Genomic DNA, 15968 nt, shown 5'->3' with positions numbered 1-15968 from the left:
GCAGTCACTGGACTCGGGAACTTAGAAACGAGGGTTGCCGAGCAAGCGTGCCTCTCAGCAGCAGCCTTGCCAGCCTGGAATCCAACTCTCAATGAGAGGCAGCGCCACTCTAGGGAACCAGGACCTGGGGGGTTTGGGGAAAGCTGTGGGTTGCGGAAATTTATTTACAAGCCTTTGCAAACTCATGACTTGTGTTCCAGGTACACAAGTGAGCGTGGGGTGGGGGGCGGCAGTGCTTTACCAGATGTGGGTTCTCTTCTGTCTCCCAACAAAGTAAACACTAACTTCACATTTAAGAGTATTGACAACCACTTAAACTCTCCGTGTTCATCTGGGAGATGCCACATGGAAAAAAACCGAGGCCCATCTTCCGGTAAAATCTAGAGTCTGAGTGGGGAGAGGTGCATCTGAGAGGCCAGGGCATTGTTTTGGGTTTTGTTTTGTTACTCACAGGATCCTCCGGGGCACCTGAATGAAGATTTGAACCAAATCCACCCAGGCAAAGAAATTCCTGGGAGCCCGGAGACAGGAGAGGGAACAACCGAGCCTAGAAAAGCTAGGTCCTTAAGTTGCATGCCCCATGCTGCCTGAGAATCTAGTAAGAGATTTTCTTTCTGGGTTCCCAAAGTAGGGATGAGCTACTCTGTTGAGTGAAATCTACCGGCGCGGGTGCGCTCAGCTCAGGCAGCAAACCACTGCAGAAGCCGCACCAGGCTTTTCCCACGCTGCTTTCAAACCCAGGGCCAAGCAACCTAAGGTTAGATCTACTAGCGCCTTGCACAAAGGCAAGCTTGGAAGCTGGAGGAAAGAATAGCCCTCTCAAATTTAAAAAAAAAAAAAGCTACCAGAATCTCTCTCTCTAGTCGCCTGTACACCCTGTATTTCGTTCTATTGCGCTGTTTTTCCCGCGTCCGCAACCGCCTATCCCAAATGTCTGCTCCGGGGCAGGAAGTAGCAAGAACCGGGTCCTCCTGCCGGGAGGAAATTTAGCAGGGCTGGAGGGCAGAGCGCAGGAAACCGGCCCGAGGCACTTCGGAGGAATCCCCAGGTGCACCTCTTTCAAACAAGGCTCTCAGCAGCAGACACAAAAAGTTAGTCTGGGGACTTCGGCCGGGGAATTTCTACAGCGCTCCTCAGGGACTTAGAGAGACCCCAAGATCACCCAAGATAACGGCCCACCCACATGCCTGACACCCCTTTTCCCTGTGTGGCTAGACAACCCTAGGTTTCCCTACCAGAGCACGCGGGAAGGGGGGGGGGCACACAGCCTACCCAGCGCTCTAGAATGCAACAGCCCCGAGCACTGCTCTCAACGCCTCTGACCGGTTCAAGTTCGCACAGAAGGGCCACAGGAAGCTTCGGGGATCACAAGCCGGCTGACCCGAACATCCTGAACTCTGGTACGGGCGAAGATGGAAGAACCTTTCCTAACATTGTTCCCACCCTGGCCCGTCGCTAAGATAAAAGTTCTGAGGAGTTTAGAGTGAAGAAAATATAGCAGATGAGATTGGATCTTTTTCCAATATCAACCATGAGCAGGGACGCCAACGGGATAGCAGTAGTCACAGCTGGGGGACAGACAAGGCAATGAGCTAATCCTGAGCAGAACCTTGCATTTGGCACTATGCTGGGCGGGAATGGAGTTGAGGTGTGCTTTTAAGTTATGCCAGCAGTTTTGGAGTTGCCCAAATCCTAGGCAGCTGCTGGCTCCGGCTAGGCTTTCGGGGTGCTCACAGGATTCTAACATCAACTGCTTTCCTGTGATCTTTTCTTGTATGTACGTGGCTCTCCTAGTCAATCTTTTCCCTCTACACGGGAGCATTAAAGTGTGCGACCATTCGAACAACCGAGAACCGGGGTGCCCAGTGAGAGATTCCGTTCCTCAGAAAGATTATACCATGCTACCCTTTAGCATTAAGCTGTCCCAGAACCAGTTGGCTCTGAGCTCGAAGTCTCTACTTAATTAGAAGTGGCCAATTAGATATTGATGAGAAAACACCGTCCGCCTAGTTCAAGTGCCATTAACTTTTATGCTTGCTCCTAAGGAGGAGGCCGAGGCCCGCGCACCGCCCGGCAGCCTGTAGCAGGCTGAGACCTGCCAGCCGGGCTGCCCTGGTGTCCATGCCGCAGGAGGCTGAAGCCCGCAGGGTCAGCCAGAGGGTGGAAAAGCCGGGAGCTGGAACGCCGCACGGCAATCCCTTACCTTGCATGTTTTCCGGCATTTGCCCCTGTTCCCCATGCGATCGGGCCAGTCCTGGGGCTTCCGTCTCCACTTTGGGCAGCATGACAAGGCGGCAGCGGGCGGGAATGGGGTGTCGGTGTCGGTCCGGAAGCCCAGCACCTGAACACGGGCAGCACAGATTCAACTCCGGAAGAAAGAGAGAAGGGGTGACCAGCGTGCCCGCTCACCCACCCGGTCGCCGGAGCTGCCAGGCAGGACTTCGGAGTCCTGTCCGGTCTCGCAGCTTCAGAGAGCTGTTCCTGAGCTGCTTGCGGGAGATCCCCGCTACCTAGCCACACGAAGAAGAGCGCGTCCTGCTGCCGGGATTCCGCTCCGCGAAGGCGGAGGCGGCGACGGCCCGGGCGCTGCTGCCCCGGACAGCGATCTGTGCGCGCCGCGCTCCGGAGGGCAGCAGAGGCGGCCGCCAGCTGCTACTGCTGCAGCGGCTGAACGGCTCCAGGACTCCTTCCCCTCCCTGCACCCGCCCTCTGGCTCAGGATCGGCAGGGGTCTCTCTCTCTCTTTCTCTCTCGCCTCTCTTCTCTCCCCACCTCTACTGTCCTCTCCTCTCTTCTCCGCCCCTTTCCCCTATCTCCTTCAGCTCCCAGTCTCGCTTGCTCTGCTCGCTAACACAAGTGAGGAGTTCCGAAGTTCCAACCTCACACTCCCCTCCGGTCGACAGTCACCCTTTCCAGCCCCGAGGGTGACAGTGCCCAGAGGAAAGGGGAAGACCCGCTGGAGAAGAGAGGTAAGGGGTGGGGGGTGGGGGGTGAGAGGTGAGACAGTGAATGGGGACTCAGGTTCCGGACTCTGGTCGGACAGTAGTGGCTAGCCAATAAGGAAGCTCTGGCCTCGGTGCCTGCCCCAACCTCTTCACCCCGCCTTAATCTACTCCCACCTCACCGTGGCCTGGGGCGGGAATGGGGGGGGATGTAAATGCTACTAGGTTTCTAGTTGTGGAGAAGCGACCTGTGTCTGAGCGAAGCGGCCAAGGATGTGAAGGCTGAGAGGCCATTTAAAAGAGCTGAGAGAAGGCAAGGAGAAGGTTTGGGGTGTGGGAGTGTCGGTGGTCCTCGCGTGAGTGTGAGGAAGAGGAGACCCGATAGGAGTGAGGTGCCCACTTAAAACACCTAGAAGAGAAAAAGTATGTTGAATTGATAAATGAAGGATGGTTGATCCTGCTATCAAGGTCCTCCTTGTGGGCAGAAATCTGAGAGGCCCAAGAACCCAAGGGCTGGGGCTCACTTTAGGGACAACTAAAGTCACTGAGATTTCTCACTTGCACAGAATTTGAGTAAATGACAGACACTCCTGCTTCCCCAGGCTGCTCTCCAGTCCAGCTCCCCACTTATGAAAGACACTTCAATTGAGTCCAAGATTTTCTTGGTGAAAGACTTCCTGATTTCAGTGAGAGCTGCGTTTCCACGCAGGATGGAGAGATCAGCCCCGGCTTTAAAGTCCCTTTGGTGGGGCTCATCCACGCGACACCTCCAAGGCGCAGCATTTTTTTTTTAAAGAAAAAGTTTAAATGAACCATCTGTTATGCAAGCTCTTAAGCCACCGGTCCAGCCACATCTTCAAAGTTTTCAGATCTCTTCCCAACAAGATGAAAAACATTCTCCCTAGCCTCCAAGACGCGTGCAAAAAGCTCCATATCCAGGGTCTGCTGTGCCACTGGGCAATTATCAGAGTCCACCCACAAGGGGGTGAATTTGAATCTCAAAAGATTTGAATTTATTCTATCTAAATGACACAGAGATCACATCAACTGCCCAGTCTAGTATTTAATGAATATGAAATTATTCCCATCATCGCTCTTACTTTTATTTGAGGTGGCTATCCACTGTTGGCTAGCAATTCAAAGATAGACTCTCTAAACTGATTTCTCTTTTTGCTTTTATATATATATATATATATATATGCTCAGAATCCAAATTGTTTAATTTTCAGTTTTTGCAGCGTCTTTAGGGTTCTTAGAAAACCAATGTGGCCCAAGCAAGTCTCTTCTAGCTACAAAGACTGAGGGGGACTGCCAATTAGTTTGTTTGGGGGAGTGGGCTGAATCTGCTTATATTAGTGATCATTAAGCACAAGTTTTCATGTTAGTATCAAGTCACAATGTCAATACACTTTCACTATTGCCCGTTATTTAAGACATCACTTTGAATTACAGACACATAGTCTTACATAGTTCAGAAAGGGAGCAAATCTCCAGGCTCAAATCATTACTCAGCGCCTGCTTTACTTTGGAGTTCAGGCAAACTTAGGAAATCAGTTTTATTTCAAAGTTTTTAAAACAGCCTCCACTCACTTGCAATTCTCAGAGTTCTAATGGCCTTTGTTCATTATCGTTCTATCCACCAGCCATGAAAGAATGCAGGACTCCAGCTTGGTCTGCACTTTGGGGTACCAGAGGGGGCTCCCCAGCTTGCAGGAAACTGAAATAAAACTCTGGTAGACCCTTGTGATCTTGCTGTGACAAAAGAAAGAAAAAAGAAAGAAAAAGAAGAAAAGGCAAGGAGAGAGAGAGAGAGAGAGAAAGAAAGAGAGAAAGAAAGAAAGAAAGAAAGAAAGAAAGAAAGAAAGGAAGGAAGAAAGGAAGGAAGGAAACTAGCCAGAACCAGAAGCTGAGGCTGACTCAGTGAGGTGAACTTTGTGGTGGCGCTTCTGGGCCAGAAAGGACTTGCTTAGGCCAAGTTAGTGGCTTCCCCATCCAGCTCAATTTGTCCTCCTCCTGCTCCAGCACTTCTTCCAAAGACAGGGTGATGGGTGCCAAAGGTCAAAAGGGGCTTTCACATCTTCCCACTGGTAGACTTTCCAAGAAAAAAAAAAATCTCACAAATGGGGGCGGGGGGGGGAGACAGGGAATGAACTTTGAAGACAAAATTGAAAAGAATCTGGCCTTGGACATTAAAGTCTGCTTCTGGCCTTCCCTAGGTCTGGGATCTCCGCTAGGCAGAGCCTCTGTCTAGCAACCAACTTAAGTGCTTCTAACGGGTAGAGCTCTGAGGAATGGAGAAATTGCCTTTCTGCCAGGTGTTGTACCTACCTCCCCATCTTTAATCCCAGCACTTGGGAGGCAGAGGCAGGAGGATCTCTGTGAGTTTGGAGTACAGCCTAGTCTATGGTCTCTTTAGTTACTACATACAGGTCACTCAGAGCTACATAGTGAGACCTTGTCACACACAAACACACACACAAACTCACACTCACACACCCGACAGAATATTCCTAGAAACCAAGGGAGCTCTGACCCCCACCACCTCCACAGTAGAACGAGTTACCTAGGATCAGCCTTATTTCGGATTTCCAGGGTCTAAAGCCACTGCCGGCGGTTTTCAAGGTGGGGAAATCTACAGGAGCTGGGTTTTGTTAGAAATTCAAAGGCACACTCACGTCCCCCCCCCCCAGTCGTTCCTCAAGTTTGGGCGGGGGAGTGGCCGAGCCTCACGCTAAAGGAGGGGTGAGGGAATCAACCTTCCCTGCTCATTCCCAGCCCTCAGAGTGCTTTCTCCCAATGCCCTCAACACTACCCGGAACGCACTCTGGGTCTTTCACCCTTCAATTCTGTTAGGTGGTAGCGACCCCGCTGAAGCAGGGGACCAGCTTGTTCCGTGACTTTGGCCGCGTCCACCGGTCTCAAAGACTGTTCCCTATACCCACGAGCCCTAGAAGAAGCGGAGCTCAGGGTGTCCACCTTCCACTACCTGGGGATGGTTCAAGATGCCTGTGGCTTCAAATGAGGTTTAAGAGACTAAATGGCTGGGGAAGAGGAGGTAGTTGGGATGAAAGAAAAGTACATTAAGACCTCTGTGACCAAAATGCCGATGCCAGCCATGGTTAGTATGGTCCCCAGAATGCATCAAGCATAACCTGGGCCTCCGCAGGAGCTATCTTTTATCAAATACCACTTAGCCTCTTTATGGAAGCCCAGGTAGGAATTTACCTCGGCCTTCTTGTGGCAGATACTTAAAGACAAGCTCGCCATTGCGACCGTAAGCGTTCCGAATTTCTCTGGCACTCCGGGGTCAACTTCTAGCAAACTTCTCCCTCCTCACCCCTCCCCCGCACCTCCTCCTTTCCAGCAAGGGTAGTCTCCGGGGCTCGCCCTTCCCGGCTTTGACTTTGTCTTCAAGTGTTGATTGACGGTTGCAATTACAAAGGATGATAGCTCGGGGAGGCTCCCGCAGCCTTGATGAGCGAGAGAAGCGCGGGCCTGGCATATTTTATCCAGCCTCGGCGTTCCGGGGCCGTGCGCGCCCCATTCACCCAGCTGGCTGGAGCTGAGGAGGTCTCGCACTCCCCACCCACGAGGATGGAGCCGCGGGTTCTCCTCCGGTCCTCTCCCTTCCCGAGGTCGCGCCGCTCGCTGGAGCGCACACGGAGGACAGCCTGCCCTTGACCTGACCTACGTGCCAGTCAGCCCGGAGCGCCCACCCAACTTCTGGCTGCAGCAGGAAAAAAAGTCAACATTTTCAGGACCAATTCAAATTTCCTGAGCTCTACAGCAGAGTACCAGACACCGCTTTCCCCAGCACCTGGGAAGACGAATCTTGGAGCGACCTGCCCAATTTAGCAACAAACTTGCAAAACTTAATCCCGGTAAACAAAGTCAAAGACTTCCTCCCTGGTTCCCACTTTCTCTCCCTCTCTTTCTCTCTCTTTCTCAGGTGTTTTAAAAAGAAACAAGGAAAGTTACCTTTCTTGTGCTACGTATCTACGTATCATTTACTTCTCAGGCGAGGGAAGAATCCTAGGCTTTTGTATTTTTTAAAAGTCTTCTTCACCTGGCCGCGACAGTCCAAGGAAAAAGAGAAACGAATTTATCAGCTCCCGAAGCTCGAGCTTCCTTATTTTTCCCATCCCTCCCACTTGAAAAGCCCACCAGAAACAGCAAAAGTCAGTTGAGCAAACACTGCATTTTGCCTGCGGGCTCTGGGGATTGAACTCCCAGGCTCACGCCCTCACCCGGAGCGCTTTGTTTTCAAAAGAACTAAGCTGGGTTTCTGCACAGCTGAGGGCTGTGGAGCACCTTACAGTTCGTCGAAACTTTGCAAAACAAAACATAAGCTCGAAGTGAGTTACCTCCCCTCCCTTTAAAAAATGTTTTTAAAACTCCCTTTGTGTTGCTTTTATCAAATAAGCAACCCAGGCCCGCTGCGGGGGTGGACATCCCGCCCCCCGGGGGGGAGGGGAGGACAGGTAACCAGTCAGACTTTGGGCAAATCCACTGATTCACAATCCCTTGCGGGTGTGTTCTAATAAATACCCCCTCCCGGGCTTTACGGTGTGGAAAATGCAAACGCAAACAAATGTCAGAGTAATCCCTATTTCCTACCTCCAACCCCGACGCCCTCCCATCCTCGCCCTGAAAGAAAGGAAGGGCTTTTGGAGATTTTTGACCTCCGTTTTCGGAATTTAAGGCTCTTTATATTTAAAATGATGTCACTGGGAACTTTCTTCAACCCGGGGGCCAAGCGCGCCTCGCGTCTTCAAAGGAGATCTGGTCTCCAAAGCTTTAAGTTGAGAAAAAAAAAAACAAAAAACCTGGGCTATGTGGACCAGACCAAACAACACTTGGAATTGACAAGGACAGTCCGCCAGCCGGCCAAGAGGTCCGCGGTGAAATAAACTAGGCAACAACTGACATTTCTCTCCTTGTAGATCCTCCCTGCCTTGAGGACTAGAAATTGTCTTTTAGAGCACGAGGCTAAGATACCAATTCATCTGTATCCGACTAGAGAAGAGATCCTGAGCCAAGAAAGATCTTCTTAGGGGGAGTCCTGCTGCTTTCTCAGAGACCCTACTTTGAGACTACCTGGCCGGGCGGTGGCGCACGCCTTTAATCCCGGAACTCGGGAGGCCAGAGACAGGCAGATCTCTTTGAGTCCAGCCTGGTCTACAGAGCCAGTTCCAGGACAGGCTCTATTCAGAGGATCCCTGGCTCAAAACACCAGAGAGACAGGAGAGAGGGAGGGAGGGAGAGACAGAGAGGCAGCGGGAAGAGAGAGAGAGACACTATCTGACTCCAGATAAGACAGCGATTGGCTCAGTGTACAGGGAATATAGAAAAGAGCAATTTAAACCTTTTGTCTAAAAAAAGGCAATGTGAAAAAAACCAAGACTTATCCCTTGAGCATGGGGCACCTAACTAGGGAGGGATAGTTTTAGAGGTGGGAGGTTTACAAAGGCTTCACAGTTGGGGGTGACCCAGCAGTTAAGAATGCTGCTTTTTCAGAGCACCCACATGGCATCTCACAACCATCTGTAATTCCAGTCCCAGGGGCACCAGGTACACATACATAGAAAGACATATAGGCAAAACACTCACATAAATAGAAATTTTAAAGGTACACAATTAATGCTCCTCTACACAGAAGGTAATTTTTGTGTGTGTGTGATCAAAAGATGATGGGATGGGCCTGGGGGTGCAGCTTGGTTGTTACAACACCTTTCTATCAATGTGCCATCTTCGAAATCGCAAAAGAAAGACTAAAGGTGTAGGGGCCAGGTGTGGCCAGCCAAATTTAAGAGGCTGAAGACCAAGAATTGTCTAGCTTTTGAGGCTAGAATTCATTACCCACTGAGAACCTATCTCAAAACCTAGGGACAGAGGTAGAAAGAGTGAATAAGACTTGAGGCAAAATCAGTAATGTCTTTTGCAGAGTTTTTTTTTATCTAGAACCTGGAAGGTTTTAAGAACAAGTAGTGGGTATGGCTGGATGTGGTGGTGCACGCCTTTGATCCTGGCACTTGGGAGGCAGAGGGAGGCGGATCTTTTGTGAGTTCGAGACCAGCCTGGTCTACAATGTGAGTTCCACTGGGGACAGCCAAGGCAATTACACAGAAAACCTCTGTCTTTTCAGAAAAAGAAAAGAAGGAACTAGCAGTGGGTTGTTCTGTGTGTCCCTACAGAGGTCCTTTGAGGGGATGCTATTGAGCTGAGAGGGAAAAAGACACTGTTCAGATTCTGAGCAAGGAATCCAGCATTTCTCCCCACTGGAGTGATAGCTGGATTTATCAAAGGTGTTTAAAAACTAAAACTGTAGCCAGGTGGTAGTGGTGGCCCATGCCACCAAAACAAAAAATAAGTAAATAAAAGTGTCATTCACTCTCATTTAATCTCTCTCTCTTTTCTCTTCTCTCTCTCTGGTCTTTGGAGACAGGGTTTCTCTGTAGCTTTGGAGCTTGTCCTGGTACTAGTTCTTGTAGACCAGGCTGGCCTCGAACTCACAGACATCTACCTGCCTCTGCCTCCCGAGTGCTGGGATTAAAGGCATTCGCCACCACCGCACAGCCAGGTTTTTTTCTAGATAGAGTCACTCACGTGACACCCCATCATCCTCATACTGACCCTGTAACTAGCGTAGACACTGTGAATTTCCTTAGCTTCTTAGGCATGCAGTGACCATGTGCATTGCCACAGTGAGCCATACAATAATAACCCTAGGCCAAGACCATGAATACTTCCTTCTCCTCTCCCTTTACCTCCATAGAGGTCATTGCCACTTTCTTCCCCATTTCACCCCTTTGGATACTACAGGGATCCAAATCTGATTCCCATTAAAGGACGCAAAGGAATACTTACAAGCATCTTTTGGAAAAGTCTGGCCAACTTCAAGTCATAGTCCCTGAATGGCAGTGGGAGGAAGGGAGAGAAGAGCAGATGGGAGACACCTTGCTGGGGTTCTATTTACAGTCCACTCTGCTGACGTTCATTGAGCTTTTGTAAAGCAAGTGAACATTCGGGGTCTATAATTTAGTTAGAAAATGGACTTTACAGAGTAACCGTCGTGGAAGACTGGAGCTCAGCATACCGGGCTGTGGATGAACAGCAAGCAGTCCAGTCTTGCTTTGGCTCTCTTTCCCCTAACTTCACCCAAACTCCTCTTGGCCTAGGAGTTAGAATTAAAAGGGACTCACCTTCTAGAACAATTAAAAATAGATCCTCTGGGGGAGCAGTGCCAGCTAAATTGTCCATCTTGTAGGGCTTGACACCATTCTTATTGATCATAACATTATCCCTAGACAAAATTGCTTGCCAGACAGCTAAAGTTATTTGTAGTTTAAAAGTTAGATATCTTTGCTTATCAATCAAAACCGAAAGACTATTAAAAAAAAAAGATAATACCACTTTTGGGTATATATCCAAAGGATGCTCAATCGTGCCACAAGGACATGTGCTCAACCATGTTCATAGCAGCTTTGTTTGTCATAGCCAGAAACAACCTAAATGTCCCTCGATCTAAGAATGGATTAGAAAAATGTGGTGCATTTACACAATGGAGTACTACACAGCAGAAAAAAATAACGACAGCTTGAATTTTGCAGGAAAATGGATGGAGCTAGAAAACATCATTTTGAGTGAGGTAACCCAGACACAGAAAGACAATTATCACATGTACTCACTCATAGGTGGTTTTTAAACATAAAGCAAAGAAAGCCAGACTACAAACCACAATCCCAGAGTACTTAGGCAACAAAGAGGACTCTAAGAGAGACTTACAGAGATATAATCTACATGGGAAGTAGAAAGTAGAAAAAGACAAGATCTCCTGAGTAAATTGGGAGCATGGGGACGAGGGGGGGTGGCTTGAAGGGGGGAGGGGAGAGGCAGGGAGCAGAGCAGAGAAAAATGTAGAGCTCAATAAATATCAATTAAAAAAAAAGACATAACATTGATCAACTTGTCTGGTGAGTTCAGATTATCTGGATTTCACTCTAAAGATATTGTTGCTCGTCTCCCCCCACCCCATCCCACCCCAAGGACCATGTCTCCTAACTCCTGAATTCCCTTGAAGCCAAATGAACCTCTCAGAGAAGTTTTCCTTTCACCAGGATGAAGATCAATGGAACATCAGGCAGAGAAAAAGGTCCATGTGGGGTTGGGACGATGGGTATTGTCTGATAGACAAGTGTCTGTCTGATGCCCGAGGAGTCTGTTCCTGAGGCTTTCTCTAGCTCAGCTCAAGTTCAAAACTGAACTCAAGATAACTCCAGTCCATGGGCCAAGTAGAGAGGCCAAATAAAGAATAAAGCACGGCCAAGACTGCTTCTCCACGAGTCTTTTCTTGCTTTCTGAGTTTGTGTTTCAAGTCTCAAAGATGTACAACTGAATTGAGCTTGGCGTTGGAAATCCCACCTAGACTCTACCGTGGGCTGCCTGCAGCTCGTCAACTCCTCCTAACTACCCAAGCACCCAACACTGCAGCTGCCCGAGGGTGGGGTGGCAGTTCATCTCAGTGGGCCTACCCTGTGCAGTGAAAAAGATTCGTGGAAAGGTCAAGGCTCCTTCAGGAGTGGGCTCAGCCTCTTCAGGTTCTTGCCTCACCTCCCTTTTAGACAGCTGTATGCTGCCAAGACTCCCAGAGTGATCCTTGGTAACTAGGTGCATTTGGGTGCCTATAGCTGCTGAGATGTGGCCCATGGGACCGCCCTCCAAACCACTGTAATGCCAGGAGAAGTATGCTTAGATGGCTGCAATGACATCAGGAAAGGTTCTCCCCGACCCCACCCCTCTTTCTTCTCCCTCCCTCTTTTTGTCCTTCCTTTATTCCTACCCCCCCCCCCCAACTCCTTTGGGAAAATTTAGCGACATTTGTCCTTTTTATATCTGGCAACCTGAAGGGCCTAGGCAAGCCTGGGGTTTGGGTGTAAGCTGAACCAGGGCGGACAAGGCTCCTCCGGTACTATTCTGGGTGGCTAAGACCCTAGCAGCCCCTCGGAGGTCTGATCACCAGTTTTGGTTCCACAGCGCCTCAGTCCCAGCACAGCTTCTGAGATGCTACTGCTGGTGTAGTGGGTGAAAAACAGCTCCTGTTTGATTGCGTTCTGCTCTCTGGTTACTGCCTTACCATCTTAAATATCCCTATGGAGTAGGGACCCCCGCGGGGGTAGCACGTGTGTGGTCCCTGAGGCCGCCTTCCCTGTCCGGGACAGCCCTGTGCGGCGGAGCCGGGGTAGCCTTGCGCGGGTGCGAGCCTCAGGCACGCTTTCCTCTTGCGCGCGCCGCCGTCTCGCCAGGGAGTCCGCACACCCGCTGCGTTCCCGCGGGAGTGCAGTGCTAGCGGTGGCCTCAAAGTTTGCAAAGCTCTGGTGCCTGGCTTTCCTGAAGTCCGAAGAGCCACATACTCTCTCTGGCACTCGCTTCCCAGTGTTTTCTTTTTCTTAAGTACAGAACGTTTCTTAGTGAACATTTCCTCAATTGATACTTTGGGGCGTAGCTGAACCATAAAAAAAAAAAAAAAGAAAGAAAACCGCAATCACTGCTTTAGGTGGAGTCTGCTGGCTGCCCCCAGGGAAGAGGACAAAACAGCCTGGGCTAACGACCACTGGTGAAGCAAGGACCTCAGAGAAGGGCTGACCCAGGCTCGGGTCCAGAGGGAGCCAAGGCGGCTGCCTCCAGCAATCAGGTCACAGCCCACTAGAGATCGCTTCCCTTGCCTTTAATTTAGGATTAACTGAAGGTAATCTTTACGACAAAATTACCAAACTTGGTACTCTACATAAATGTGTGTGTGTGTGTCCTTTTAAAAATGAGTCAGGCATGGTGGCTCACACCTACAGTTCCAGCCTTGTGGAGGGAGACAGGAGGATCACCACAGGGCAGGTTCCTGAACAGCCAAGGCTACTTAATACAACCCTCTGTCCAACAACAAAACAAAACAACAACAAAACCTCTAACCCCAATTCCCACCCTCCCCAAACAATGGCAAAACCCAAGATCCTTCACTTGTCTAGATGTGTAGCACAGTGATAGAGTGCTTGCCTTTTTAGGCAAGGCACATGCCTTTAATCCCAGCACTTGGAAGACAGAGGCAGGTGAATCTCTGTGAGTTTGAGGCCGAGGCCAGCCTGGTCTACAGAGCGAGTTCCAGGACAGGTTCCAAAGTTACACAGAGAAACCCTAACTCAAAAAACAAAGAAAAATAAGGAAGGAAGGAAAGAAGGAAGGAAGGAAGGAAGGAAGGAAGGAAGGAAGAAAAGAAAGTAGGTGCCAAAACTCTTATGTTCCACTTGTCCCCAGGAGGGCATGTGCCGATAAGAGCAAGTCCCACTCATAGTGCATCCCCAGGTGAAATCCTTTAATAGCAGTCTGGCTTTATTTCTCGTGACTGACTTTGATTTGCTAGGGGCAATTTGTCCCCTATAGTTTCACAGTGAATGAGACATCTCCCTGTCCAGTACCTTGAAATGTCCCATGCTGAGAAACTTCCCGGTAGGTCACTTGATCAATGGTCAATCAGTGCAATCTGCTTGTTTCAAACTGCTCAAAGTTTCACTTAGTACGGTTGATTCAAAATGACCAGAAATTCTTAAGGCTGAAGTGGATGATTAAGAACTTTATTTCCAGCTGGGCAGTGCTGGTGCAAAACTTTTAATCCCAGCGCTTGGGAGGCAGAGGCAGGTGGATCTCTGTGAGTTCAAGACCAACCTGGTCTACAAAGCAAGTTCCAGGATAACCAGAGCTACACAAAAATAACCCTGTCTTGAAAAGCAAAAGCAAACAAACAAAAATCCCTATATTTTCTAGCAGAGTTGACCTAATATAATGACATTCCCAAATACCGGACACAATAAATGATATTCATGTGTTGAAATACTCATTTGTTTCTTTGAACTTCTAGAAAAGTAAATGTACGATATATGTGTGGGCCTATTGTGTGCTTTTAATAATTACCATAGGAAAGGAAGTGCATTAAAACTCAAATCCATTAGTAGTAGCAAAAACAGCCAGACGATAAAGAGAGCGGCTTCCTACTTACCAATAGCTGTAAATCCATGCTTAAGAAATTCTTGAAAATCCCCAGTATCGGAACTAGCAGACATTCTTAGCGAAATTATTGGCAGTCCTTTGGCTTACAGCAGAAATCATTGAGCGTGAGAAAGATTGCAGCTTGTCATATTTTGTGACCTTGGGAAGGAAGCCTCAGACTACAGTAACCCTCATTCCCTTAGTGAAAGTTAAGAAAAAGGGGGGAAAAACTCCAGAATTCAGAAAGGTGCAAGCCCATGTTCCCCTGGACTCTGTACTTTTTCCAGCATTAGTGACCTGCTGTAAACCATGTCTCCAGTTTCATGATGGTTCCTAATCAGAAGAAAGGAAGCTTTCAATAGGCTTTGACTGGTCATGTGACCCTGGACAGGTTGATAAGAGGACCCTGTTATAAAGTGACAGCAAGAGAGATAAGAACTCTTGGCAGATAATGGCAAAGAAATGATTAACTCAGAAAAGGAGGGGTTCTCTGCAGCCCAGAGAGTGGAAAGTTGTAAATCTGAGGGGTCAGGAGATCACACTTAGTGGGTAAAACTCCCAAACTACCTTAAATTCACTAACTAAACCAGCCTGTCACATGCCCCCTTTGAGGTCACTGCTCCTGTACGGAGGCGAACAGACAGGCCTCTTCTGACCTCTGCAAGTACATTTCAGATGATAGCATTGGCTGACTTTAATTCCTGAAATGATGACTGCAGATATGATTGACACTTTGAAACTCTACAGGTAGCACTTCCAAGCTCATGGCCATTTACTTATGATCTGATCAATTGACATAAAAAAAATTCCTGTCTGTTCATTAGATGAGGAATTAACTATCTTGTTTATATGCTAGTCAAGGGCAATTTCATCCCCTCCATAAGGTAAAACTTACACTTTGAGATAAAATCTGGGCAAAACGATAAATGCACACTGTTTTTTCATAAGTGGTTCTGTATATATGAATATGTATGTGTTATTTAGGGGTTCACCTGTGTGAAGGGGGCGGGTGGTACACTGTGTATACAAGCCTATGGAGCCCAGAATATAACCTTGGGTATTTTTCCTTAGGTAATGTCCTCTTTGTTTTTTTGTTGTCTTGTTTTGTTGGGTTTTGTTTTATTTTGTTTTGTTTTTCCGAGACAGGGTCTCCTTGATTGACCTGCAACTTGCTATGTCGATAGGCTGGCCTCAGACTCACAGTGCTACACCTACATATGCCTCCAGAACGCTGACATCAAAGGTGTGGGCCACCATGCCTGGCTGTAAACCTCTTTTATGAAAGAAGAAGTAGACGTTTTAAAAATAAAATTGGTTCTTGCTTTTCCATTGCATTTAGTCAAATTTCAGTCATAAAAGCATGTGAGTTCCGGGACAACAAAAGCTACATAGTTGCAAGGTGAGGGTGTTTCAAACAGAACAAACAACAAACATAAAAAGAAAGGAAAGAAACACAGTGCCGAGAGGTGGTTCTCTACCTGTGAGTCTCTACCGGCTTGGGGTAACATGGCAGCTTTCCTGCATCTCAGATATCCACACTGCCATTAGCAGCAGCAGCAGAAGCAGCAGCAGCAGCAGCAGCAGCGAACTTACAGTTATGAAGTAACAAAGAAAATAATGTTATGGTTGGGGCCGCCACAACAGGAGGAACTGTAATAAAGGGTGGCAGTGTTAGGAGGGTCGAGAAGCCCTGGGTTAGAGGTCAAGTGATCTGGGGCTGAGGACCCTTCCATATGACCATTTTCTCTTTGCCTCCTGTTACAAAAGGGCTGCTGGAGTTCCCACCATCACTACTAGGGGCAAAGCGGATGGAAAAGAGAGAAGGGTGGGTCTCTGCAAGGACACTCCCTCAAAAAAACCAACCAACCAAACAAACAAGCATAACTGAATTCTGGGTGTTTTTTTAAGACAGGGTTTCTCTGTAGCTTTGGAGCCTGTCCTGGAACTAGCTCTTGTAGACCAGGCTGGCCTCGAACTCACAGAGTCCACCTGC

General features: G+C 48.6%; 1 protein-coding gene and 1 long non-coding RNA gene across 5 annotated transcripts in view; one reads left to right on the top strand and one right to left on the bottom strand.

Moving 5' to 3' along the window:
* Nr5a2 (nuclear receptor subfamily 5 group A member 2) overlaps nucleotides 1-14297 on the bottom strand; it is a 129230-nt gene extending 114933 nt beyond the window's left edge. Inside the window, exons 1-3 of one of the 4 annotated variants that reach the window (XM_087906465.1) lie at nucleotides 13986-14297; nucleotides 6920-7007; nucleotides 2204-2341 (exon numbers count right to left, since the gene is read on the bottom strand). In XM_087906465.1, coding sequence (XP_087762591.1) covers nucleotides 2204-2285 — 82 coding nt within the window. In that variant the 5' untranslated portion in view covers nucleotides 2286-2341; nucleotides 6920-7007; nucleotides 13986-14297. Of the gene's footprint in view, nucleotides 1-2203; nucleotides 2342-6919; nucleotides 7008-12074; nucleotides 12222-13985 lie in introns of those variants that run through there. The other 3 variants (XM_048430942.3, XM_087906466.1, XM_048430945.3) reach the window with 3 other exon arrangements.
* On the top strand, nucleotides 2337-4757 carry LOC146894972 (uncharacterized). The gene is made up of 2 exons (XR_015001411.2): nucleotides 2337-2968; nucleotides 3544-4757. It is a non-coding gene; the product is annotated as an uncharacterized LOC146894972 (long non-coding RNA).
* Nucleotides 14298-15968: the final 1671 nt, after the last annotated feature.

Source organism: Myodes glareolus, chromosome 5 (assembly GCF_982192425.1).
Source record: "Myodes glareolus chromosome 5, mMyoGla1.1, whole genome shotgun sequence".
NCBI lineage: Eukaryota > Metazoa > Chordata > Mammalia > Rodentia > Cricetidae > Myodes > Myodes glareolus.
This window is presented reverse-complemented; position numbering and strand designations above follow the sequence as displayed.